The sequence below is a fragment of the Trichechus manatus genome, unplaced genomic scaffold (assembly GCF_000243295.1).
Source record: "Trichechus manatus latirostris isolate Lorelei unplaced genomic scaffold, TriManLat1.0 scaffold00153, whole genome shotgun sequence".
Classification (NCBI taxonomy): Eukaryota; Metazoa; Chordata; class Mammalia; order Sirenia; family Trichechidae; genus Trichechus; species Trichechus manatus.
The window spans coordinates 3,440,277-3,467,646 of record NW_004444089.1 but is presented as its reverse complement, the minus strand read 5'-3'; the positions used below and the strand labels follow the sequence as shown (position 1 = coordinate 3,467,646).

The 27,370-nt window shown below is 43.8% G+C and overlaps 1 protein-coding gene across 1 annotated transcript in view; it reads right to left on the bottom strand.

Annotated features, from left to right (window-relative positions):
- The window catches only part of FRY (FRY microtubule binding protein), a 314,552-nt gene that overhangs the window by 16,728 nt on the left and 270,454 nt on the right, over window positions 1-27,370 (bottom strand). Inside the window, exons 48-54 of the mRNA XM_023740362.1 lie at window positions 22,973-23,173; window positions 22,048-22,209; window positions 18,594-18,760; window positions 15,613-15,802; window positions 7,192-7,341; window positions 5,304-5,402; window positions 1,739-1,822 (exon numbers count right to left, since the gene is read on the bottom strand). Coding sequence (XP_023596130.1) covers window positions 1,739-1,822; window positions 5,304-5,402; window positions 7,192-7,341; window positions 15,613-15,802; window positions 18,594-18,760; window positions 22,048-22,209; window positions 22,973-23,173 — 1,053 coding nt within the window. The remainder of the gene's footprint in view (window positions 1-1,738; window positions 1,823-5,303; window positions 5,403-7,191; window positions 7,342-15,612; window positions 15,803-18,593; window positions 18,761-22,047; window positions 22,210-22,972; window positions 23,174-27,370) is intronic.

Below are 27,370 nucleotides of genomic sequence, written 5' to 3'. Positions count from 1 at the left end.
GATTCACAATCAACACCCATGGAAGCAGCAGTCAAGAAATCAAACGATGCATTGCATTGGGCAAATCTCCTGCAAAACACTTCTTTGAAGTGTTGAAAAGCAAAGATGTCACCTTGAGGACTAAGCGTCTGACCCAGGCCGTGATATCTGCAATCACATCATATGCATGCAAAAGCTAAACAATAAATAAGGAAGACCGAAGAAGAATTGACGCCTTTGAATTGTGGTGTTGGAGAAAAGTGTTGACTATATCGTGGACCGCCAAAAGAACCAACAAATCAGTCTTGGAAGAAGTACAACCAGAATGCTCCTTAGAGGCAAGGATAGCGAGACTACATCTTACTTACTTTGTACATGTTGTCAGGAGGGACCAGTCCCTGGAGAAGGACATCATGCTTGGTAAAGTAGAGGGTCAGCAAAAAAGCGGAAGACGCTCAACGAGATAGATTGACACGTGTCTGCGACAATGGGCTGGAGCATAACAACGACTGTGAGCATGGTGCAGGACTGGGCAGTTTTTCGTTCTGTAGTACATAGGGTCACTACGGGTCGAGACCGACTTGATGGCATCTAACAACAATAACAATGATCTTTACGGGAGCAGATCGCCAGGTCTTTCTTTTGAAGATCCGCTGGGTGGGTTCGAACCACCAACATTTTGGTTAGCAGCCAAGTGCTTAACCATTGCACCATCAGGGCTTCTTAATTTAATCATATACTCCTGTTAAAACTTTTCAATTGCTTACTATTGCCGCTAAGATGGAGCCCTGGTGGGGCGGTGGTTAAGAGCTAAGGCTGCTAAGATGAAGACCCAAGCCTTGCATAGTCTGGCTTCTGCCAGCTTCTCTACACTCTTCTCAAATTTTTCTCCTTATCAACTTTCTGCACTGAATACATGGAGTTCTTGCAAAAGGCCAGGTTCTCTCCTGCCTCAGGGCCTTTGCACAGGCTCTCCACCTGCCCCCTTCACTTCCTTAACTCTAGCTCGTACTTTAGACGTCAGCTTCAATGGCACTTCCACAGAGAAGCCTTCCCAGAAGTCCCCTCCCCCTATGTGTTCTCATAGCTTACTGTTGTTGCCTTTCTCTCTTGGTTCTCACTGTGGTCTATACCTGTGTGATCTTCCCGTTAAGGTTTGTCTCTGTGCCAAGTCCGTAAGCTCTGTGAGGGCAGAGGCTTTGTCTGTTGCTCAGTATGTATCCATCGTCTGTATGGGCCATACAGAAGGCACTCACTCACACCTGCTGAATGGACGATTTTAATCCATTCACACTCTTCTCCCCCATTTCCTTTACAATTACAGCAGACGTTTACAAGCTAGCTTGTTCAAGGCGCACAGTTAAAGGAAATCTGAACGAAAAGTCAGTTTTAGAGTGATTGCTAAAAGATCAACCGAGACCTCCTTTCCTGAAGGAACTAAGTGAAGAATGAATGAAATTTGGTTTTATATTCTGACTTCACAACAATTTATTAGGAAATGATTAGTATCGTTAGCCAGGGTCCAGCAAACAGGTTATTTTTATACCACTACTTTTTTCCAAAAAGAAGAGAGAAAATCAGCCCCAACTCACATCAACACACAGTCACGCTTGGCTTGACGTCACTCCGTCTTACTCTATTTGGGCTCATGGGAATTCTGGTATGGCCGACTTTGCGGGGTCCTTCCTTCTTGCGTGGGTCAAAACCAACATACGATGCCAGAGCACAGAAGAGAGAGATTCTCACAGACTTTTATTACCTTTTCTTCCGAGTCCCCTGGTTGGCAGGTAATTACTCCATCCCTTGATCCTCCGGCAAATGTCGCCTTGCAATTTGCGAGCCACTGTTTTCGGAAAAAGAGATGCATAACAGTAAAATCAGCGATGTCCCGAGGACATTTTTACATCCGTTCTGTCGGGGAAAATTTGTTAAGCCTCCCATCGATCAATAAGTCAATGAAGGAAGGAAGCAAGAAAGAGAAAGAAAAAGAAATTATTGCTACAGTGACTTATGAAAAGGATCATTTCTTTGGGTTCCAGGTTAACTGTTTGAAATTAAAGTATCTGTGAATGTCGGTTTGGGGATGAGCATTTAAAAACATAATTTCAACATTGTGACATGTCACCCTGGGGACTGGTTTTACAAGACCATTCATAATTTAGGTATAAATTAAAACAAATTTATGTATAGTTAGAAACTTTCTGTAGGATAGACATTATAAGATGCTGACATTTTCTCACAGGTTAGGTTGTTTCAAACTTTTTGTTATATAATCATGTTTTTGGAGTTCCTGGGTGGTGCAAGAGGCCTGGTGGTGCAGTGGTTAAGCGCTTGGCTGCTAACCAAAAGGTTGGCAGTTCAAACCCACCAGCCACTGCATGGGACAAAGATATGGCAGTCTGCTTCCGTAAAGATTACAACCTTGGATACCCCACGGGGCAGTTCTACTCTATCCTATAGGGTTGCTATGAGTTGGAATTGACTCAAGGACAATGGGTTTGGTTTTTGGGTTTTGGGTGGTGCAAATGGTTAATGTGCTTGGCTGCTTACTGATAGGCTGGTGGTTTGAGTCCACCCAGAGGTGACTCAGAAGAAAAGCCTGGCGATCTTCTTCTGAAAAAATCAGCCACTGAAAACCCTATGGAGCACAGTTCTACTCTGACACACACGGGTTCGCCGTGAGTGGGAATTGAGTCAATGGCAACTGGTTTTAAACATATTTTGGTCAACACGACCTGACCTACTTCTCTGTCGAGAGGCTTCTTTTGGGCAGATCTACTTCATGGTAAGAAAAGCTCCTATACTAATGGCTCAGTTACTTAGAGGTTCTGTCAGCCTTAAGCATCTGGGATAGCATCTAACACAGATGTGGAGAGGAACCTTTGGGTAGAAAGCAATGAGCACTAGAGAACTGAAATCCACACGTGCCATGAAAAGACTGGCTTGTTCTCCAACCAGAATGAAAGGATCACAGAAGAAAACAATGACAGCTCTGAGTTTGAAGGCTTAGGACCTTAGTCTCATGGGACAACTCAGTCAACTGGCAAAATACAGTTCACAAAGTTCATGTTCTACATCCTAGTGAGGTGAGTAGCATTTAGGGTCTTAAAAGCTAGTGGGCAGCCATCTAAGATACAACTATTGGTCTTGTCAGAAGCAGAAGAGAAAGAAGGAAACTAGAGTCTCAGAGAAGAAACTAGTCTACAGGGCTAACAGCCTACACGAGCCACGGCCTCATCTACCCTGAGACTAGAAGAACTAGGTGGTACCTGGCTACCACTACTGACCATTCTGATCAGAGCCACAATAGATGGATCATGACAGAATGGGAGAAAAACATGGAACAGAACTTAAGTTCTTAGAAAGTCCAGAAATACTGGACCAGTTGAGACCAGAGGACTCCCTGAGACTATAGTCCTGAGATACTCTTTAAACCTTGAACTGAAACTGTCTCTGAGTTCACCTTTCAGCAGAATAACTGGTTGGCACACAAAATAAAGGGTATTACCTGTGAGTACAGTGCTTCCGTGAAAAACCATCTCTATGAGTCCAAAAGGTCAACAATTCTCTAAAGCAAAGATGAGAAGATAAGGGGGCAGGGAAACTAGAGTACTGGAAACAGAACCACCAGTACGCAACTAAAGAGAATGTTGACACGTTGTGAAAAATGTAACTAATGTCACTGAACAATTTGTGTAGAAATTGTCAAATGGGAACTGTTATGGATTGAATTGTGTCACCCAAAAATATCTGTCAACTTGGCTGGGTCATGATTCCCGGTATTGTATGATTGTGTACCATTCTGTAATCTGATGTGATTTCCTATGTGTTGTAAACTCTATCACTATGATCTAATAAGATGGATTAGTGGCAGTTATACTGATGAGGTATACAAGATTGGATAGTGTCTTAAGCCAATCTCTTTTGAGATATAAAAGAGAGAAGCAAGCAGAGACACATGGGAACCTCATACCACCAAGAAAGCAGCGCCGGGAACAGAGCACGTCCTTTGGACCTGAGGTTCCTGCACTGAGATGCTCCTAGATCAAAGGAAGACTGATGCAGCACAAGGACCTTTCTCCAGAGCCGACAGAGAGAGAGAAAGCCTTCTCCTGGAGCTGATGCCCTGAATTTGGACTTGTAGCCTACTGGACTGTGAGAGAATAAACTTTTCTTTTGTAAAGCCATCCACTTGTGGTATCTCTGTTAGAGCAGCACTAGATGACTGAGACAGTTTGTCTCTAACGTTTTACAATCTAGACCTACGAAGGAAGCAAACAATAAAGAGCATGCGCGAAGGTCAACAAAAGCCATGCAGACAAGAGAAACAGCTACCAAGAGTGGTTAAGAAGACGAGAGTGGTGAGATGCAGTACAACTAGTTTTGGGTTTGGCTAACCCTAGAAGGAAGTAATCAAACATTTCAAATCTCTGAGAAAATATACATTGATAAAGTACATAGCCAGCAGATGCCCACTTTTTCCAATTTCTTGGTGGGGACATTAAGGGGTTAAAAGTGAAAGCTGAGGGTTCATCCAGCCTCAATGGCTCCAGAAAGTCTGGATTCCATTTAGAATGTGAAATTCTGTTCTACATTTTCCCCCTTTTGATCAGGATTCTTCTATAGAATCTTTGATCAAAATGTTCAGGAATGGTAGCTGGGCACTATCCAGTTCTTCTGGTCTCATGCCAACGGAGGCAATTGTTAATGGATGCAACCAAGAAACTAGTGCCCTGAAATAATCGTTAAACTTTAAACCTTAAACCAAAACTATCCCCTGAAGTCTTCTTTGACCAGAAGATAGCTAGCTTATCTTAATTGGTAAAGTATGGCTACCTTGAGCATTGTGCTCTTTTAAAGAGTTACCTATGTGAGATCAAATTGACAACAACTACTCCAAAGGTTGGATGGGAAGCTTAGAGGGCAGGGAGTTTAAGATAACAGTGGTAGAATAATGTGGGAAAGGATAGTGAGAAGGCTGCACAACTTGAAGAACGTAACCAGTGTCACTGAATTGTACACGTAGAAATTGTTCAAATGGTGTATCTTTAGTTCTGTATACTTTCACTCTAATAAAAATATTAAGAAAAAAAGTGAAAGCTGAAAAATTTCTTTTTTGTAGGTATCACTTATATAAGCGATACTACCACAGTTCACCCACCATTAAATTGGAACTGAATCCCTAACAGAGGAAAAGAGGAAGTCTGTCTTCTATTCTCAAAAGGGCTTATCTTAGGTTAATCACAGCACCTCCCCTGAACTCTTAGTGGCTGGCTTCACTGGGTTCTAACTGCGTGTATATGCACAGAAACACAAAAGCTTACTGAGAGAGTGGCCTCTTTTCTGTTGTTGTAGGTATCCAAATATTCTTGCAATTCTAAAACGCTGAACTTGAGCTTGTCCAGAAGTCCACAGGAAAGGAGCTAAAGACAGGAAAATAATGTGTGTTAAAACAACTAGAGAGATACCAGCACAAAGGCATGGCTACACAGAGAGAAACGAGAAGGATATTTCCAAGTAATGTTAAGGGATGGCAGTGGTATCTGTTTCAATAAGCTGTGAAATCTGTCATTCTGCTTTACTGTCGGCTGCAATTGTAATGTTAGCTTGCTAATACAAGCATCCTATGAAAATACCAAGTTTTTCTCGCATCAGTATAGACAGACAAGTCTTAACAAGTATTCCACAGAAGACTACATTAAGGTATGATATCTATTTTATGCATGAACTCTACTATCTTTATCCAATAATACTCAAGTACTGTATTTTTTTTGCAAATAATGCATGTGTTACATGTTCTTTTTCCAACGGCGCAACCCCCTTGCATGTTATTTTTGTAAGTGCGCTATGCCAATTCTTTTTACATGTTGCTGACTTCAATTGACACCAAGAAGACATAATTAAACTGTGAAATAAGCAGACTTAACATAACCTAATGGTTTCATGAGATGATCTGAGAAGGTTTTTGAATTCAACTGTCGAGCTAATGCGCTATAATTATCAATTTAAATTGAATTAAATTAATAGAAACAAATGCACAGTTTCGATTGTTTATTTTCTGATTACCGAGGGGCTACCAAACTCGATCCATGACTTTGTGGCCGTGGTTTATATCTTTACTATACAATTATGATCAAAAGTAACATTTTCAGACTATTTTATACACAGAAGCAAGAGATTAAAGAAAATAAACAGAATGAAATAAAATGAATAGGACAATATGATTTACTTGTAATATGGGAGGACGGTGAATAAGGACGAAATGCACTTCTGGAAATGTCTTGAGACATGTGCAGTATATGCATGGGTGCGCGATCCCAGAATTGTTCACTTAATTTTATTATTTCCACGCATTATTTACGTGGGTGCGTTATTTGGGAAAAACATGGTAGTGTGCAGACAATCTCCAAAGAGACCTTCAAACTGATTTTGAATTTAATATACAATTCAGATCATTTAAAATAGATTGATTCCTCATGTTGCATTCTTTGCTACAAGACAGCCAATCACTCCTCAAGTTCTTAAGAAGACCGATTTTTCAGAGACTTTTAAAATGAAAGCGCGTCCTCAGTGGCTCCAAACCTTGGCAATCACTCGGCAAACATGCTGTTCTGTGAGATGCATGGGGGAGGTGGCGTAGAAAAAGGTAACATACAAGCCCTGCTCTCTAAGAGCTAGTCAGTCTGGCAGAGTTAGAAGTCCTGATTCATAACGTACTGATTCAACTGTCAGCCCGAGACTATTCTCTCCACGCTTTAAAACTTATCATTCATTGTTAGAATCCAAAGGACAGCCAGTCATTGTATTTGGGACTTGGGGGTGGGGGAAGTAGTGACCTGTGTCTATAGCTGGCCAACCTGGCAGTGTAGGGGTCGGCCAGGCTGGTTCAGTGGTTCTCCCACTATACTCACAGCTGTCAAAGTCAAAGCCACCAGAGAGAGGTGCGAAGCACGTGGAGAGGGCACAGAGGTGGAGTTTTCTTCTGCTTCTCTAAAATGTCTTTTTCCTTGATCTGGGCTGCGATGTGCAGTAATTACTCTGCAGACTCCGAGGAGTCACGTCACAATCTTTAGGAGACATATCACAACCCAGCGCTGCTCACAAACACTGGGGATATGTTTAAAACAACACACAACCCAATCAGCTACTCAGAAGCTCCACACCATCAGCTCGGCAGGCTACCAGGGCCAGAGCAGGACTGGGAATACTCACAGTCTCGGCGTCCACAAAAAGGGTGGGGCATTCTGAGCAGGAGGTAAGCATCTGGGAGGAGCTGACAAACTTGGATCCGATTCCACGAAGGTTATCTCCCAGGTAACTGGCTGCATCGCAGGTTAAGAAGCAGAACCTCTTCTGAATATTCTGGAGGGAAAAACAAAGGCCATTTGTACAGACCAAGTTTTAACTTAACATAGTAGAGAAAAACCGATTTTCTAATCTTTGCAAAAAAATCAAATGGGCATGGGACCTCTGGGTAGGAGGAGGGGGAGGATGGAGTGGACAAAGTTCATGCAGCAGTGGACAAAGATTGTTTCTAAGATGTCATTTCCAAACATGCAGGTGCTCATAGGATCTGTTTTTTAATTGTTGAAAATATACACAGCAGAACATACACCAATTCAACAATTTCTACACATATAATTCAGTGACATTGATTCCATTCAGGTTGTGCAACCATCCTCACCCTCCTTTTATGAATTGTTCCTCCCCCGTCAACATAACCTCACTGTCCCCTAAGCTTCATATCTAACCTTTCCAGTTGCTGTTACCAATGTGATCCCATACAGAGTTCTTTAAAAGAGCATGATGCTCAAGACAGATTTTTTTTTACTGATTAAGTTCAACTATTGTTTCGTTTCAAGAAGACTTCAGGGGATATTTTTGGCTTAAGTTTTAAGATTTAAGGATTACCTCAGAGCAATAGTTTTGGGGGTTATCTAGCCTGAATGGCTCCAGAAAGTCTGGATTCCATGAGAATCTGGAATTACGTTCCACATTTCCCTCCTTTTGATCAGGATTCTGCTATAGACTCTTTGATCAATGTAAAGGCCAAGTTTTAACTTACATATTAAACAAAAATGATTTTCTAATCTTTATAAAAATATTAAATGGGCACAGGTCCTCTGGGTTGGAGGAGGAGGGGGACAGAGTGAATGTTTGTCTTAAATCAACTAAATAATCATCCAGTATGGACAAGGTTGGTTCCTAAAATGTCATTTCCCATCGTGTGAATGCTTGTAGAATCTATTTTTTTTTTTTGTTAATTAATATTTTATTGTGTTTTTGGTGAAGGTTTACACAACAGTTTAGGTTCCCATTCAACAATTTCTACACAAGTTGTTCAGTGACATTGGTTACATTCTTCACAATGTCATATAATCCATTTTAATAAATGCTGTTGTTTTCTGGCTGATGGTCAGTGCTGATCAGCAGCTGGAGTCCTTCTAGCTTGTTTGTCAGATCAGTGAGAAGGTCCTGAGATTCCTTGTGGGTGGCAGGAAAAGGCAAAGAGATGTCACTCTTGTTTGGTTTCAAAGATGAGTGTTCTTAGAGACAGGGCACTGAAAGAGTGATATTTGGAGCCCTGGTAGCACAGTGGTTAAGAGCTTGGCAGCTAACCAAGAGGTCAGCAGTTTGAATCCACCAGCTGCTCCCCGGAAAACCTATGGAGCAGTTCTACTCTGTCCTATAGGGTTGCTATGAGTCAGAATCAACTCAACGGCAAAGGGTTTTTTTTTTGAAAGAATAAAATAATAAATGCTACATTTTGTTGGGTGCCGTTGAGTCGATTCCAACTCACAGCAATCCCATGTGACAGAGTAGAACTGCCCCACAGGGCTTCCTAGGCTGTAATCTTTACAGGAGCAGATCTCCAGGTCTTTCTCCCACAGAAGCACTGGTGGGTTTGAACCGCCAACCTTTCAGTTAGCAGCCAGGCGCTTAAAAACTGCATCACCAGGGCTCCTTTCATGCTACCTAGGACCTATAATAATATTGTCTTCTCAGAATGTGTCTGATCAGGAGTCTCCAATGTACCAGATTCCCTTCTATAGCTTTACATACGTCAACTCATTAATCCTCACAACATGACGAAGAAACTGAGGTTAAGAGAGGTTAAATGCGCCTGGAGCAGCAGAGGAAGAAGGAGAGCCAGGAGTCGGAGAAGGAAATGGTCTGCAGGTCTAATGCCTCCATGAACTACTGCCTCCTTTTCCATGAGATCAGAAGAAAGGGACAGTGCCCGGCTACCATTACTGAATGTTTTGTTCAGGGACAAAATAGATGGATCCTGATCAAGAGGAGGAAAACTGAGGTACGGAACTTCAAATTCTTACTGGAAACCAGACTAATTGGACACATTGAGACTGGAGGGACCCCCAAATCTCTGGCCTGCAAACGACATTTGAACCTTGAGCCCAAAGTATCCCATGAGGCCATCTTTAAACAATGTAGCTCTATAAAGAATGTCTGTCTTGCACTGCACCCTATTGAAGAATTACCTCTAAGAGACTGAAATGACAAAAGTAACTCTAAAGCACAGCTGAGAACTTGAAGGGGAAGAGAGTCTAAGTTAATGTGGGTGAAACAATGGGGCAGAGACGGGGGAGTGGTGACTCAATGTACAGAATGTAACCATTGTCAATGAGCTGTCCATGTAGAAATTGGTGAACGGGTGTATGTTTTGTTGTACATATTTTCACCTAAATAAATAAATGAAGAACGAAAGACAGAGGTTACATGAGTCCTTTATTAAGGTCATGCAATTAGTGAGTGTAAGGTAAGGGTGACTCTGACTCCCAAGTCCACATTTCTCCCATAAATGTAGAAGTTACCGTCCCTTCCACAGTGCCTGAGAAGCAAATCATAATTAGGAAGAATCAGATTCACTGTGCCTATCTCAAGTGCCAAAATGAGGACAGTTTTGCCCCCTAAACTTTCCAGCACACCATACTGTTAACAAAAAGAACAAAGTACTTAATAAAAAGTAATTCCATTTCTAGGCGTTGGCTTTTCCCAAACAGTCGTTATACTTCTGAGTTATAGAATCGAATCCATGAGAAATACTATGTCCTTGTTTATGGGGGAAACTAACATGTCCCCCAAACACCTGCAGGTTCTTTATAAGTCACATTAGAAAAAAGCCCACCATGTTGCATGTTATTTATTTTTTATTTAAGGCATCTGAGAATCTTGGTAGAATGAACAACGGACGTACATCTCTATGGTGTTGTTAATTGTATGTGCAGTTAAAAAAACACACAAAATGACAGCATGTTAGAGCTGAAAGGAGCCAGGGGGGTGAAATGCCACGTCAAGCATCCCATAGTTAGTTGAGTGGCAGAGCCGGGACTAGGATTCATGCCCCCTGAATAGTTTGGGGTTCTTTCCATCTTACAGAAGGGTAAGGTGAAATCTGGGTTTATAACATATTGTGCTGAGAAGGCTAGTTCTGTCAGTGACAGATCATAAAAAGGCGGGCGGTATTTGTTGTTGCTAGGTGCTGCTGAGTCAATTCCGACTCCTAGAAACCCCATGTGACAGAGTAGAGCTGCCTCATTGGGTTTTCTAGGCTGTAATCTTTACGGGAGCAGATCGCCAGCTTTTTGTCCTGGGGAGCCACTGGGTGGGTTTGAACTGTCAACCTTTAGGTTAGCAGCTGAGTGCTTAAACATTTGTGCCACCAGGGCCCCTGGTAGCCACTAATAAACTTTTGTCTCTATGTATTTACCTAATCTAGATATGTCATATAAGTGGGATCATATAATTTCTGTCTTCTTGTGTCTGACTTTTTCACTCTGCACAATGATCTCAAGGTTCGTCCATGTCTGAGCATGCGTCAGAATTTCGCTTCTCTTTATAGCTGAGGGATATTCCACTGTATTTAGGGGCTACACTTTGTTTATCCATTCATCTGTTGATGGACACTTGGGGTTGTTTATACCTTTTGGCTACTGTGAATCATGCCGCAATGAGCATGGGCGTACAATGTCTGTCTAAGTCCCTGCTTTCAGGCCTCTTGGACATACACCTAGGAGTGGTGTTGCTGGGTCACATGGTAATTCTACGCTTAACTTCTTGAAGAACTGCCAAACTGTTTTCCGTAGCGGCTTTACCATTTTACATTCCCACCACCAATGGGCTCGGGTTCTAATTTCTCTGCATCCTTGCCAACACTTGTTATTTCCTATTTTTCCGCTAATAGCCATCCCAGTGGGTGTGAAGTGGTATCTTACTGAGGTTTTGATTTGCATTTCCCTAATGGCTAATGATGTTGAGCATCTTCTCGTGCTTGTCGGTCATTCATATATCGTCTTTGCAGATATGTCTACACGAGTCCTTCGCCCATGTTTTGGCTGAGTTGTTTGTCTTTCTGCTGTTGAGTCGTAGGAGTTCTTTGTTCTTCATATATCCAGAATATACGGTTTCCAAACATTTTCTCCTGTTCAGTAGGTTCTCGTCACTTGTCCATAAAGCCCTTTGATGTACAAAAGTTCTTCATTTTGACGAAGTCCCATTTAGCTGTTGCTTCTTTTGCAGCGTACTTTTGGTGTCATATCTAAGAATCCATCGTCAAAAACAAGGGCTTGAGGTTTTACCCTTGTGTTTTCTTCCAAGAGCTTTATGGTTTAGTTCTTATATTCTTTACTTCTTATATAGAGGTCGTTGATCCCTTTTGAGTCACTTTTCACATACGGTGTAAGGTAAGGGTCCAGCTTCGTTCTTTTGCATGTGGAGATCCAGTTGTTGCAGCACCATTTATCAGAGAGACTGTTCTTTCCCCATTGAATGGACGTGGCACCCTTGACAAGAAACAATGAGCCCCGGTGCATATTATTACTATCTAGTTGTACTCCCAGTATTGTTCTCAGTCACGCAGCATTTGATGGGGACTGAGGAAGTTCTCAGGGCTAAATATAATATTAAAAATAAAAATAGGAGGCACACATTTGTACTATGGTTATTACTGCAGATAAGCTCCACAGGGGATTGCTCTAATATAATTTTGGAAAAAAAAAATCCACATCCAAATGCCTCCCCCAGGACCTGTTCCCAGCCCCACCTCCCGGCTCATGCTGCATTTTAATTGGCACTGCTTTCTTCCCCCATTCACAACCGCTGTGTTGTCAGGATGCTGGGCTGTGAACACTGAGCACATTTCCTTGCTGAAGGTGAAAGAAGCATCTTAGAAAGTGAACTTTCGCCCGCCAGGTGTCCCCTCAGTCCCTCTCGGAGGAAGGTGCTCTCTGCACGAAAGCTACTGGATGTGATTTTTTGAAGGCGTTTCTCTCCTTGAGCCACAGCGTGATCAGTCTTTGGTCTCTTAGACTCTCTCCTGCAGCTTGAGCATGACTCTCGAAGTGGCCAGAGAGTCCCCAGGGGAGGGCACGGGGGTAGGGCTGCCCAGCTCCCGCCAGACAAACCAGGCTGTGGGAAATGAGTCCCTCTATGTGTCTTCTGCCTTGGTTCTCTGGAAAAACAGCCTGAGAAATTTTCCCTCTGAGCCCTGAGGAGTGACCTTTGCCCTAGTTTTCCACCCCAGAGGCCTTGTTACATTTCCTGGGTAAGGTGTAAACAACTTGGCTGGATACTTTTTGTCTGGTCCTGGGCTGCGGCCTGCCCTGTGATTGGTATGTACCTTGCAGGGACTGGTCAATAGACTGTGCAAATGAGGTGACTATGGGCCATGCAAATGAAGCATCTGTGGCCTACCAAGAGGGGATTGGTCAGTTTGTGGCCTTGCTGGGAGGGGCCGTGCCTTGAAATTGGCAAGGAATTGTGTATCTATGCAGCCAACCCCACAGGTTTTTCAGACAGAAAGAAGCAGGAAGAAAAGCAGCAGGAAGAGAAGCAGCAGGAAGAAGCAGAAGAAAGAAATGAGAAGAGAGAGAGAGAGGAAGCAAGGAACCGCCTAAAAGAGCTGTAACACCGAAGACAGAGCGAGGCTTGGAAGGGGCCCAGCAGCAGAGTCAGTGGCAAGAGACCGCAGGGCCAAGAGGGGCGTGTCCTGAGGGGGCTGAGAGGAGCCTACCTTGACTGTCATGGATTGAATTGTGTCTTCCAAAAACACGTGTTGTAAATTCTAAACCTCTATACTTGTGAATGGAGCCCTGGTGCGCAGTGGTTAAGAGTTTGGCTGCTAACGAAAAAGCCAGCAGTTCGCTCCTTGGAAACCCTATGGGGCAGTTCTACTCTGTCCTATAGGGTCGCTATGAGTTGGAATTGACTTGACAGCAATGGGGTGGTTTGGTATACCTGTGGATATATTCCCATTTGGGAATAGGACTTTCTTGTTATGTTAATGAGGCCATATCAGTGTGGGGTGTGTTTTAAACAGATCAATACCTTTGAGATATAAAAAGAGTAGGTTACGCACAGAGAAGGACGCACAAACAGATGGGAAGATATATGTCACGTGAGGATCACCAAGGAACCAAGGAATGGAAGCTGAAAAGAGACAAGGACCTTGCCCCAGAGTTGACAAAGAGAAAGTCTTCCCCTAGAGCCAGTGCCCTGAATTCAGGCTTCAAGCCTCCTAAATTGTGAGAAAATAAATTTCTGTTTGTTAAAGCCCTCCACTTGTGGTATTTCTGTTATAGCAGCACTAGGGAACTAAGACACTGGCTTAATGTGGAAGTATTTCTGCAACTCTTATCTTTCAGCAGCCAGTTATTCTCTGTCTTAAGCCCAACACTCCCTCCAACCCCTAGTTAACCCCAGGCACAGCCTTACTTTGTCTGTTCAACTTTCTAAGAGTTTGCACTAAAAGTAAAGTGAAGACGTTGATGGACAGTGGCCCAAATAAGACCCCAAGTGAGAAGCCGTAGCCCACAGCCCTATTGGTATAGAAAGCTTCCAAAGTGGGTTGTACGAAGGGCCTCAGGCTCAAAAGCAGGCTTTGCCCTTATATAAACTAAAAATATGGCTTTCTGAATCTGAAATTATTTAAGGTAGACTATTACAGATTTGTCTACTCCTCTACTCTGTGAAGATAACGGATTAATGGGTAACCTTAGAGATACAGTGGTGAGGTTGGCCTGATGCTTAATGTCTACAAAATAGGAGGCGTTTTCCCCTATCATAAAAAGAGCTTTACAATGCCCAGAATCATACCAACACTGCGCATTGCAGAGCAGAATTCAGTCAAGTGACTCTGGCTACTGAAATGTTGAAAGGATTTTTTATAAATATTATTTTATTGTGTTTTTGGTGAAGGCTTACACACCAGGTAGGTTCCCATTCAACAATTTCTACACAAGTTGTTCAGTGACATTGGTTACACTCTTTACAACGTGTAAACTTGCTCACTATTTCCGTTCTGGTTGTTCTGTTTCCATTAACCTAGTTTCCCTGCCCCCTTACATTCTCATCTTTGTTTTAAAGTCATTGTTGACCATTTGGCTCATATGGGTGATTTTTTTAAAGGAGCACAGTACTGATGGGTGATATTCATTATTTTCTGTGAAATGATGTTCTAAGTTTTAAGTACTTGGGAACAATATTTAAGCTCTTCTTTATACATTTTTTTTTAAGCAATAGTGTTTAAGTTTGGTTTAATATTTGATAATCAATGTAATTTACATTAATAAAAAAATCTGATCTCCATTGAGACAATAAAAACATTTAATAAAATTTAACCCTGCTATATGATTAAAAACTTTCAATATAGAAGGTAACTTTCCATTTTACCCGCGTGTGTGTGTGTGTGTGTGCGTGTGTATGTATGTGTGTATACATACATACTCGTTGCTGACAAGTCGATTCCAACTCATGGCAACCCCGTGTATTACAAAGTAGAACTGCTCCATGGGGCTTTGTTTTGTTTTCACTTTGGTGAAAAGTCTACACAGCCCAAGAGACACCATTTCAGCAACATCCACATGTATAATTCAGTGACGCTGGGTACTGATGAAGTATCCTAGCCTCTGAAAAATCAGGGTCTCTCAACAACCTGATTAATAAGGATTAGTTTCCATTTTGCACTTTTTACAGATTTCCTTATTTTCCTGCCTCTCTTTTCTGCCATGCTGTCCCTGCTGGTGCTGAGAAGATCCTTTCCTTCAGTCCACTCAAATCACTGTCCCTAACTCACGATACCACCATCCGCCAGTCTGCCCTCCTGTGATGGCTTGTGTGTTCTGCAATGCTGGCAGCTGTGCCACTGGTATTTGAAATACCAGCAGGGTCACCCATGGTGGACAGGTTTCAGTAGAGCTTCCAGACTAAGACAGACTAGGAAGAAAGGCCTGGTGATCTACTTTCGAAAATTAGCCAACGAAAATCCTATGGGATGCAACAGAATATTGTTGCTTTGGACACATCATCAGGAAAGACCAACAGCTGTCTGGTGAAGTGGAGGGCCAGTGAGACAAGGGAGGCCCTCAGTGAGATGCACTGACACAGTGGCTGCGTCAGTGGACTTGAGCGGACCAGCAATCGCGCGGGTGGCGCAGGATGCGGCAATGGTTCGTTCTGTTGTACAGGGGGTCACCATGAGTCGGAGTCGACGTGACGGCAACAACACGTGGATGAGAAAACAGTACAAACCCAGAACAAAATGGCACCGCTGCTGAAATCAGAAGCCCCCTGACTCCACTAAGAGACTCAGCCCCTGAGGTCGCGAGGGCACCATACCTTAAACAAAGAGGAGAACACATGAAATGTATACACAGCACAGGAGCCGTCCGAGTCACACATGAGCTGGTTGATGTGGCTGCGCCAGGCCTCCTCGGCGTCGTCACAGGCCGTGGGCTGGAAGGCAGCGAGGATGGCAGAGAAGAAGGGTGAGGGAGGCGGGGAGACTCCCCTGTCCCCTTCTCCAAAGCTGGAAAAAAGGAAAATGACTATGTCAAGAGGGGATGGCCTTCTTGTCCTTCCCCAGGCTCAGTAAATTCTAACCCAGAGCCAGCAGCAGGAGGTCTTACATGCTTTGGGGAGCTGGCTGTCATTCAAACGTCCCCAAGGTTCTTTTATGATGCTAGGAAAGAGAATTTTCACCTCTAGGACTTCTGTGATTTCTCCACTTCTGACTGCCTCTGCACAGAGTCTGCATCTCTTTTAAAAACCAGTCACCGTCGGGTTCATTCCAGCTCACAGTGAACCCACGTGTGTCAGAGTAGAACTGTTTCCAGTGGCTGACTTTTCAGAAGTAGATCGCCAGGCCTTTCTTCCAAGGTGCCTCTGAGTGGACTTGAACCTCCAACCTTTTGGTTAGCGGCTGCGCGCGTTAGGCATTTGCACCACCCAGGGACTCTCGTACCTCTTCGGTCCTTCAGTAACGGTCTTGTACCTTCCTAGCTGGCCCTCCCGACAACGTGCACAGCAGGCCCTACGCCGTGGCACTTTCCTCCCTTTTCTTTTTTCATTATAAAAAATGAAAATTATGAATCTTCTAAGTTTTCCTTTATGGAGGGAGAGTATTAATGAACGCGTATGCATAAACAAGGAGCCCTGGTGGTGCAAGTTACTCGCTTGGCTGCTAACTGAAAGGTTGGCAGTTTGAACCCACACAGGGGCTCCCCGTAGGACAAAGACTTGGCGACCTGCTCCCGTAAAGATCACAGCCTAGGAAACCCTATGGGGCAGTTCTGCTCTGTCCTACAGGGTCGCTGTGAGTCAGAATTGACTTGACAGCAACGGTTTTTTTTTTTTCCTATATTGCTTTTTTTTTTTTAAAAATTGTACTTTAGATGAAGTTTTATAGAACAAACTAGCTTCTCATTAGTACACATATTGTTTTATGACATTAGTTAACAATCCCACAAAATGTCAACACTCTCCCTTCTCAACCCTGGGTTCCCTATTACCAGCTTTGCTGTCCCCTCCTGCCTTCTAGTCCTTGCCTCTGGACTGTTGTGCCCCTTTAGTCTCATTTTGTTTTATGGGCCTGTCTAATCTTTGGCTGAAGGGTAAACCTCAGGAGTGACTTCAGTACTGAGCTAAAAGGGTGTCCGGGGGCATTTTCTCAGGGTTTCTCCAGCCTCTGTCAGGCCAGTAAGTCTGGTCTTTTTTTGTGAGTTAGAATTTTGTTCTGCATTTTTCTCCAGCTCTGTCCGGGACCCTCTGTTGTGATCCCTGTCAGAGAAGTCAGTGGTGGTAGCCGGGCACATCTAGTTGTACTGGACTCCGTCTGGTGGAGGCTGTGGCAGTTGTGATCCATTAGTCCTTTGGACTATCTTTCCCTTGTATCTTTAGTTTTCTTCGTTCTCCCTTGCTCCTGATGGGGTGAGACCAGTGGAGTATCTAGATGGCCGCTCACAGCTTTTAAGACCCTAGACGCTACTCACCAAGGTAGAATGTAGAACATTTTCTTTATAAACTGTATTATGCCAACTGAGCTAGATGTTCCCAAGACCATGGTCCCCACAGCCCTCAGCCCAGCAATTTGGTCCCTCAGGGAGTTTGGATGTGTCTATGGAGCTTCCATGACCTTGCCTTGTACAAGTTGTGCTGGCTTCCCCAGTATTGTGTACTGTCTCACCCTTCACCAAAGTTACCACTTATCTATTGTCTATTTAGTATTTCCCCCCCACCCCTCCCATCCCTTATAACCAACAAAGATTGTTACATTTTGGGTGTGAACTTTTTCATGGGTTTTTACAATAGAGGTCTCATACAATATTTGTCCTTTTGTGATTGACTTATTTCACTCAGCATAATGTCCTCCAGTTTCACCCATGTTATGAGATGCTTCACAGATTCATCGTTGTTCTGTATTGTTGCGCAGTACTCCACTGTGTGTATGTACCATAGTTTGTTTATCCATTCAGCTGTTGCTGGGCATCTAGGTTGTTTCCATCTTTTTGCTATTGTGAACAATGCTGCCATGAACATAGGTGTGCATATGTCTATTCATGGATGGCAACGGAATTTTTATGGTGTTTTTGTCTATTCATTATTATATATTTTCTCTATTCATATTCTCTAACTGTATCTCACTAGTTTCAGAAATATCAGCCACCAGGCTGGAAGCCACCCACTTAAAAAACAGGTGGTATTTGGTTTACAAAGAGTCTCTCGTTCTGGTCTTTTAACTCAAAATGTAAAGGACTCCACGTTTCCATAGCTTGCCAAGTTTTGCTGATCTTCAAAGCTTACAAGGCCTGGACCACGTGCCCAGGTCCCTCTGGCTTTTTATGGGGCTCTCTGGCTCAACTTCTGCTCATTTACTTTGGACACGTCATCAGAAAAGACCCATCGCCAGGAAAGGACACCATGTTTGGTAAAGCAGAGGGTCAGCGAAAATGAGGGAAACCTTCCACGAGATGGACTGGCACGGCGGCCACAACAACAGACTCAAACGCACCAACGATCACGAAGATGGTGCAGGACTGGGTGACGTTTGTTCTGTTATATACAAAAGGTCACCATGAGCTGGAGCCAATCCAACACCAACACCACAACACCAACACAGCTTCCTGAGCTCCTATCTGAGTATCTTTTCCTGGTTCTACACAGTGCCACGTGCTGGGGTTGGATGACTCCAGCCCAGCTGACAGCCCTAAGTCACCCTTTACTAGGCAGGCCCCGCAGTGCAGGTGTGACCATTAACCTGAGTTGGCGTGAAAGCGATAGAACGTGCCCTGTGTAATGACTTCACTCATTCCCACCCTTACCTTGCAAGCGTAAACTGATCCAGCGCTCGGTCGCCTTTCTCCTCCGCCTCAGTCATGCCCAGGCTAAAGCTGTCGCTGCATTCGAAGGTGGCTGGGAGCTCGTTGATGGAGCTAGAAAGGTCATCTTCATGCACTGTGGTGTCTTCCTCCTCCTGCACAGCTTCCGCCTGGAAGAACAGAGAGAGAGCATAATCCCCTGGATACGTACCAAATAGATACAGGACCATCTCTTCAACTAAAGGAACAATGGTGGTGTTGTGTGCCGTCGAGTGGATTCTGACTCACAGTGACCCTAGAGGACAGAACAGAGCTGCCCCATAGGGTTTCCTAGGCTGTAATCTTTACGGAGGAGCCCTGGTGACACAGTGGTTAATCGCTCAGCTGCTAACCGAAAGGTCATCGTTCAAACCCACCCACCAGCCACTCTGTGGGAGCAAGATGTGGCAGTCTGCTTCTGTAAAGATTTACAGCCTTGGAAACCCTACAGGGTGGTTCTACTCTGTCTTATTGGGCTGCTATGAGTCGGAACTGATTTTAGTCTTTACGAGAGCAGATTGCCAGGTCTCTTCTCCTGTGGAGCTGTTGATGGGTTCAAACCGCCAACTTTTTGGTTAGCGGCCAAGCACTTAACCACTCTGCCACCAGGGTTCCAGCCATGTTGAAAATACTCTAAGGTCATTTACATACACGCTCCACTGTTGGGAACATCTCTTGAAGACAGCAGCTATGAGTGGCTGCCCTCACCTTGCTGGATAATGTGCGTTGAGCAGCAGAAGGAAAAGGCTGTCGAGGAGCAGGCAGCTCTGGGGTCAGTGAGGGGCAGGAGAGAGACAAAGCGAGTCAAACGGAAGCGAGAGGCTGGGCTTGAACTGGGGCCAGGGGAAGTCAGCTAGAGAACTGATTGTTCCTTGGGGGAGGAAGGAAGGCACTGAGTACAGCTCAGAGGAGGAGAGGTAGAAATCACACGTACGTGCTTTAGTGAGTCATTTTCTTAAAACAAACACAAAACCAGGGCAAAAGAGAAATGTATATGAATTAGAGCCTTATCACGCGTTCACATCTGGCCACCCACTTAGGATTAATAGGGTAATTGAGCGGAATGTTAAAGATATGTCAGGGAAACAGAATTTGTCAGAGGTCTTTGAAGGAACTGCCCGTAAACACTGACCTTCAGAGGCTTATCCATATCTGCTTCTTGCTGCCTTTTAAGACCACGGTGCTGGCGGGGCTGCCCCTGGTCACCGGGTTAGGCTATTTGCGTACACAAATGTACTCTCTGAGGGGAAGGCTGAGTTCTCATAAAAATGCCTTTTAGCTTATCTTCCTAACATCACAGACATACTAAAAACATTGCAGAAACCCAACTCATGTGGAAAACAGGGAAAACGTTTCAGAAATGAGACAACCTTTCCTTGGTAGAATTAGGTGACTTAAGTCTGAGTCCATAAAAATATTACGTCTTAGGTGGTGCTTTCTAGAAGAAAGTCACATAGCTCAGCATTCAAAACAGAAAAATGGAGACATCTATACCAGGACTAAGAAGTACTGAATGCTAACAACTTCAGTTTATTTTGTGATGTCCTTTCCATGAAATTTAATTTCTTCATCTTAGGATTCTGGTATTTTAACCACAGACAAGTTGTCTTTCTGCCCTGCCCGCCTTTTTTGGGGGCTAAGAGGACTCAGCTAACTCTAAGAATCCTGATCATAGTCCTGTTGCAATAGGCAGTCTTCCAAATAATTTTTACTTAAGCTTCAACATTTTGACATCATTGCAATTTGGTCGACTGTCTTTGCTTTCAATTACACAGATTTTCCCAGATCTCAGATCTGTTTTTAGTGCACTGAAAGACAGTAGAGATAATCAGTGTCATATTTTTCCCATTATAAGTATCAGAAGGAAAATGCTTTTAGATAATTTTTTTTTTTTCTACTTTATTTTCTCTTTCAAACTTACATAAGCAGAACCAAGCCCAGGATAAAGAAAGCTTTACCCTATCCTAACAGTAGTAGGTTGCTTTGGTAGTTCTAATGTAAGAAAATAAATTCTATACTGACAGGCAGAGACATGGGACACAGAGTGTGTGTAGATAGTTTTACGGGCCGGATAATTCCTAAAAATTTTGATAAATTTAAATGAGATATAATTTTTGTGTGTTTTCCGTGAAGGTTTACACAGCAGTTTAGGTTCTCATTCAACAATTTTTGTGCAAATTGTTCAGTGACATTGGCTACATTCTTCACAATGCATGAGCATTCTCAATATTTCCATTCTGGTTGTTCTGTCTCCATTAATCTAGTTTCCCTGCCCCTCTACTTCCTCATCTTTGTTCTAAGTAATTGTTGACCTTTTGGTCTCGTATAGATGATTTTTTTTTTTTTTTTGCCTTTAAAGAACAGACATTTATTTCCTCATGGTTCAAAAAAATAAAGTCTAGAGACCATAGGTAAGAGGAAAAGAGGAAAGAGCGTATAAATGTACGCAACGCCAACCAGTGCAGAGTGAGGCGGGCGCCACTGAGGGAAAGCTTCTCAGAGTAGGTGAACCTGGAGGCAGGTCTTGAAGAAGTGATGAGTTGGAATTGGAAGAGGGGATACCAGGCAGTGGGAAGCTTGAACGAAGGCATAGAGGTCAGCCCTGAGCATGGCAGGTAAGGGGTTGCCTGGCAGCCTGACTAAGCAGGGCAGGGATGTCCCAGAGATGGGGCAGGGCATGTGTTGATACTCCAGCCTGGGCACAGAGCTCAGACCCTGCCCCAGTGCACAGCCAGTATCATATAGGTGATTGTTTTTAAAGGAGCACAGTACTCATGGGTGATATTCTTTATTTTTTCTGTGAGTCAATCTGTCATTTATTAAGCCAACCTTTTAAAATAAGAAAATTACATCCATTAGGCACTTTTCCTCTCAGAACGTCTGAGTAGAATAGTTTTGTGCGAATCCAGCGCAATGCCGTGATTGGCACTGAAGATTCCTATAGCGTGTGCCAAAAGGCGAGAGTCGAATCAATGGACAAATTGTATTATTGGTTCCTACGCAGGAAAACATTTCCCCAAATACATGCACACTCCCACATCTCGCTTAGCACACTATTTTATAAAGGTCATGACAAAGAACAGCGGCTTCCCAGTCACAGCGAGCGATCTCAACACACACCAATTTGTCTGGCCATGAAATTGGCAGGACTTCCTGCTACACAGAAAGTGTGAAATATTTCACTTCAAGAAGACCTCTAGTCGGGTCTCTTTCCGCCAAGAAGACGCCTGCTCGAGCTGGTGAGGGTGAACGCACTTCACACCACCAGCCCAGGGGAAGAGCCGTCAACGGAGGGAAGAGACAGAGAGAATGAGGGAAGGACAGTTCCTCTGCCTTTACCCCTAAGAATGCTCTGAAAATTGTGAGTACTTTTTTTTTTTAAGGAAACCACAGTCAGAATTGCCAAAAATCTCTTCACCTTAGAACCCTCAGAAACTTGCAGGTTATTCATATCCGGCAGAGAGGCGTCAAAGCCGACCATCCCTGTGGTAAAGGCGTGGGGGTCAGCAGGCATGGTGTCACAGGCCATGGTGAGCGACTCCATGTGATGTGCCTCCTCCGAGGGGGAGAGGGTCATGATCTGTTGAAAAAGCAAAGAGGATAAAGCATAACGTGCAGTTCCTATTCTTTAAAAGCTCTAATGATTCTTTACATAAGAGTATAAACCATTGTCCACTAGCTGTTGGTTGATTGATATTAATTTTTCAGCTGACATATGCCACCATTGTTGCTGGTGCCATAAATCGATTCCGACTCATAGCGACCCCACGTGACAGAGTAGAACTGCCCCATAGGGTTTTCTAGGCTGAAATCTTTACAGGAACAGATCGCCAGGTCTTTCTTCCACAGAGCCACTGGGTGGGTTCGAACTGCTGACCTTCTGGTTAGCAGCCGAGCACTTAACCGCTCACTATTAATGGACCTTAAAAATAGCAGCTGGCAATCTGTTAATCTGGTGCAGCTCTCTAATACACGGATACCTGCATTTTCAAATAACCACATGAAAGTGTCTGTCCTATTTCCTAAAACTCTAGATATCTGGAAAACTAAAAAAAAGAAAAAAAAAAAGATGCCAGGAGAATAAAAAGCTAGTTGGGACAACCGAGGCCTTAGCAGATTTGACGGCTTTCAGGGTTTATAACAAATACCCCACCTCCCTGCATCTGTTTACACTTGCAACCTACAGAAAAGAGGCCCATCAGATGCTAAGAGACACCCCCAGGTGCTTCAGATTCAGGGGAAGCAGCTGTGGGAAGTTTCTTCAGCTGCAAGTAGAAAGGACACTACTGCTTTCGTTAGAAAAAGAAGTCTTCCAAGTCCTCCCGGGGGAAGTCCCTACTCACGAGGTCCGAGTGCTCCAGCAGCTGGCTGGTGGTGAGGTCCTCCTCCTCTGACGACTCATCGGAGTCCTCGCGGTCCATCTTACTAAGGCTGGGGGTGCGCCCCGACAGCTGGTGCTCCTCCAGCAGCTGCAGGTCGCATTTGTCCAGGCTGTCCAGGGACCGCCTCCGCACACCCCAGTTGAAATTGTCCATGCTCTCGCCCTGCAACCACACACACTGGCCCATGACCTCTCTGCCCACGCCTTCCTGCACGCCCATCTTCCACGCTGAACTAGCCACAGTGTACAAAGACACATCTTCATTAGGAAGCCTCGAGCCCTCATCGACTTGGGCCTGACAACTGTGTTTTCATGATGTGAAAAATGTTGCTGCTGTTGTCTCGTGCCGTCGAGTCGATTCCGACTCACAGAGACCCTATAGGACAGAGTAGAACTGCCCTGTAGGGTTTTCTAGGCTGTCATCTTTACAGGAGGAGGTCACCAGGTCTTTCTCCTGAGGAGCGGCTGGGGGGTTCGAACTGCCCACCTTTAGGTTAGCAGCCATGTGCTTACCCATTGTGCCACCAGGGTTCCTTGAAATAAAAACAGTGAAAACATACTATTTTCATGTAAATGTACATGAAATCAAAGGTGGAAGGAATCACACATGTTTCTTTGGCATGGTGGGTAATATCACCTCTTTTAAAAGTTGATTTTGGTAAACTTTATAAATGATCTTTTCTTTTCCCCCCAAAAAATCTGTAAGAAAGAAACCATTAATGTTAAAACAAGTTGAAAGTGGTAGCCCCCACCCCTCCATGGCCTCGGCTTCTTAGCACTGTGTGTAGGAGGGCACAAAGTTGGGGTGCTGTGCTCGTGGTACATTCCAGACCCTTTGGGTATTAAGTAGAAGAGCGTTAGGTACACAATCCAGCCTGCTTTTGCCACAGCGGTTTCCACAGACCAAACGCAGAGTCAAAGCCTTTCCGAGCAGCTGGACAGCGTCTGATCATGCACTATGCAAGGGCCGGGGCAGAACTGGGGCTCTCAGCTCATCTTTAAATACTTGCCTCCAAGTGGAACATGGTTCCTTTCTCGGGAACGGAGTGATTGACTCAGGACTAAACATTGCTGACTTGTACATTTTTAGTTTACTGAGAACTGGGCTGAATGGCGATGTGTTAAAAGAACGTTTTCAGCTGTATCTCATACTTTCTCTACAAACCATCAGATATTCAACAAAATTATTTGACTTTTTTTTTTAAGAAATAATTTGGGTTTTATTTTTCTTTCTGTTAAGATAGGAATAAACAAAAACCAAAACCAAACCCGTTGCCATCAAGTCGATTCCAACTCATAGAGACCCTGTGGGACAGGGTAGAACTGCCCCACAAGGTTTCCAGGGCTGTAATCTTTACAGAAGCAGACTTTCTCCCACAGAGCAGCTGGTGGGTTCGAACCACGAACCCTTCAGGTAGCAGCCAAGTGCTTAACCATTGCGCCACCAGGGCTCCTGATAGGAATAAAGGAAGGGAAATACTATAGCCTGTTGACACGCACATTTTTAACTTAAAAAAATTGGTAATCTGAATAAAATCTAGCACAAAATAATCTCACTTGTTGGTAATTTGAAACACTGATGATTCACAATTAAAAAGACTTTGATGGTCAAGGCTTTTGGTAGCAAAAAAAAAAAAAAAAAGAAATTACTTGAAATCCACTAAAATATCTGATGGGTTGCTGAGAGAGATCTCAGTAGATGTAGCTTAACTGACGCTGCAGCTACATCTATGTAGAGAAAGAAAATAAAATAAGTTTTTCTGATGAGAGCTCAGCAAACAGCAAAATAATATAACACGATAGATGTAAATAATTGTTAAAATTAATGAGTCCACATTTATTAATTTTCCTCTGGTTTTTTGTTGCTGGGTGCTGTCAAGTTGATTCCGACTCATCATGACCCCACATGACAGAGTAGAACTGTCCCATAGGATTTCCTAGGTTGTAAAAAGAGCCCTGGTGGCACAGTGCTTAAGCACTCGGCTGCTAGCCAAAAGCGGCTTCTCGGGAGAAAGACCTGGCAATCTGCCCCTGTAAAGAGTATAGCCTTGGAAACCCTACAGGGCAGTTCTACTCTGTCCTATAGGGTCGCTATGAGTCGGAATGCCCATGAAAACCACAACAATCTTTACAGAAGCAGATTGCAAGGTCTTTCTTTTGAGGAGCCGCTGGGTGGGCTTGAACTGCCAACCTTTCGGTTAGCAGCCAAGTGCTTAACTGTTGTGCCGCCAGGGCTCCTTTCCTGTGGGTTAGTGGTCTGTTCCTTCTGGCTCCTGATGAGACAAAGCTTGCCATTTTCCTCATAGATCTCTCACACAACAGACACTCAGCTTTCCCAAAGTCTGTTTTGGCCAATCATGAGAGAAGGCAACAGGGAAGAATCCTAAACACTCTCTAGACAGGAGACGGAAATTGTTATTTGTATTCCTCTGTGTTTATGAAACTTATGCTTCTTCTCAGGCCTGTTTGATGATAAAAAGAAAGTATACTCAGGATACGCTTTCCGTACTACCTGCAGTTTCTCTCCGTAGCTGCTATGACAAATTCCCACCAAATAATTTTATTTTTTCTGGTGGAAAAAGCTAATTTGTCCTGCTTGGATTTTAAAATAGCTATTGCAGTCAAAAATCGGAGCCCTGGTGGCACAATGGTTAAGCGCTCTGCTGCTAACTGAAAGGTTGGCGGTTCGAACCCGGCCAGCGGCTCCATGGGAGAAAGACTTAGTGATCTGCTTCCATAAAGATCACAGCCTTGGAAACCCAATGGGGCAATTCTACTCTGTTCTACAGGGTCTCCATGACTTGGGATTGACTTGGCGGCAATGGGTTTGATTTTGTTTTGCAGACCAAAAAAAAATGTGGAAGAGGTAAGAGCGCTGGCAGTCAAAGGAAAATGCAACGTGTAACGAAAGGGAAAAAGATAACAGAAAGAAGAATGTACAAATAACTGGAGAGATATACAAACATCACTTCACACAGCTGATCCTCTCGCACCAAGTCAACGGATGGGATGGATGTACTGTCTCCAGCAACAATACCAGAGTCTCCCACATTGAAGCTGAGCAATGCAGACGTTCAGGGTAAAATTTGGAAATGGATAGTGGCGATGGTCACACAATATGATGGACGGAGTTAATGTCACTGAATTGCACGTGAAAACCATTCAAATGACAAACGTTTTGTTATATATAATGTTGTTGTTGGATGCCGTTGAGTCGACTCCGACTTACAGCAACCTTGTAGGACAGAGTTGAACTGCCCCATAGGGTCTTCTAGGCTGTAATCTTTACAGGAGCAGATCGCCAGGTTTTTTCTCCTCAGGAGTGGCTGGTGGGTTTGAACAGCTCAGCTGATCTTCCAGTTAACAGCCAAGAGCTTAACCGTCGCGCCACTAGGCCTCCTTGTATTACGAGGGTATGTCAAAAAGTATTGCTACAAAATCATAGAAATCTGTATTCAACAAAAATATCAAAATGTGCAGCTGTTGTTTCTTGACATATCCTCCATCTAGGTCTATACCCTTCTGAAGGTCATGTTTCCATCTCTCTAACCCTTACCCGAAGAGTCCTCCGCTCTTTGATTTACATCTTGTCAAAAGGGCAGTTTTGGTATCCTTGAGGGACTCAAATAGTATTCCTTTTAAACGTTCTTTGAGTTTTGCGAACAAAAAGAATTCTGGAGGGGCAAGATCAGGGCTCTAGGTGGGATGGGGTAAGGTTTCCCAATGCAATTCTCATAGGACAGCCCTTGCTACCCTCAAAGGATGAGCAGGTACATTGTCGTGATGGAAAAAAATTCCTTGGTGCAACTTTACTGGACTTCTTCTCACCAACGCAGTTCTCAATTTTTCTTAAAACTTCTTCATAATAAGTCCCCGTGATCGTCTTGTGTCCTTGGAGAAAATGTCTCAAGATCACCCCTTGGGAATCCCGGAGAACAGTCGCCATAACCTTTTGAGTCGTCTTCCCTCTCTTGGCTCATCTTGAGGTCTTCCCAACCTTCCTTAAAACGCTTGATCCATCTGAAAACTGATGTGTTATGTGCGGCAGCATTTCCATAAGCTTGATGCAAAGCTTCAGTGATTTGGGAAGATGTCCACTTAAGTTTTGTTAAAAATTTGATATTAGCCCTGACCTCAAAATCGTTTTTTTCATGGCACAAAAAATATCCTTTTTTTTGAAGGCACCTTAACGAGACGAAGATAAGTGTATCACTGAGAGAACGTGTCTGCAGCCGTCCACTGATCACAGTGACATGTTTAAACACGTCTTGTTGGGAATAAGCCCGTGCGTGGGTGAACTGGAGCCCTAATAGCAATACTTTTTGACTTACCCTTGTATATATACTTACCACAATAAAAA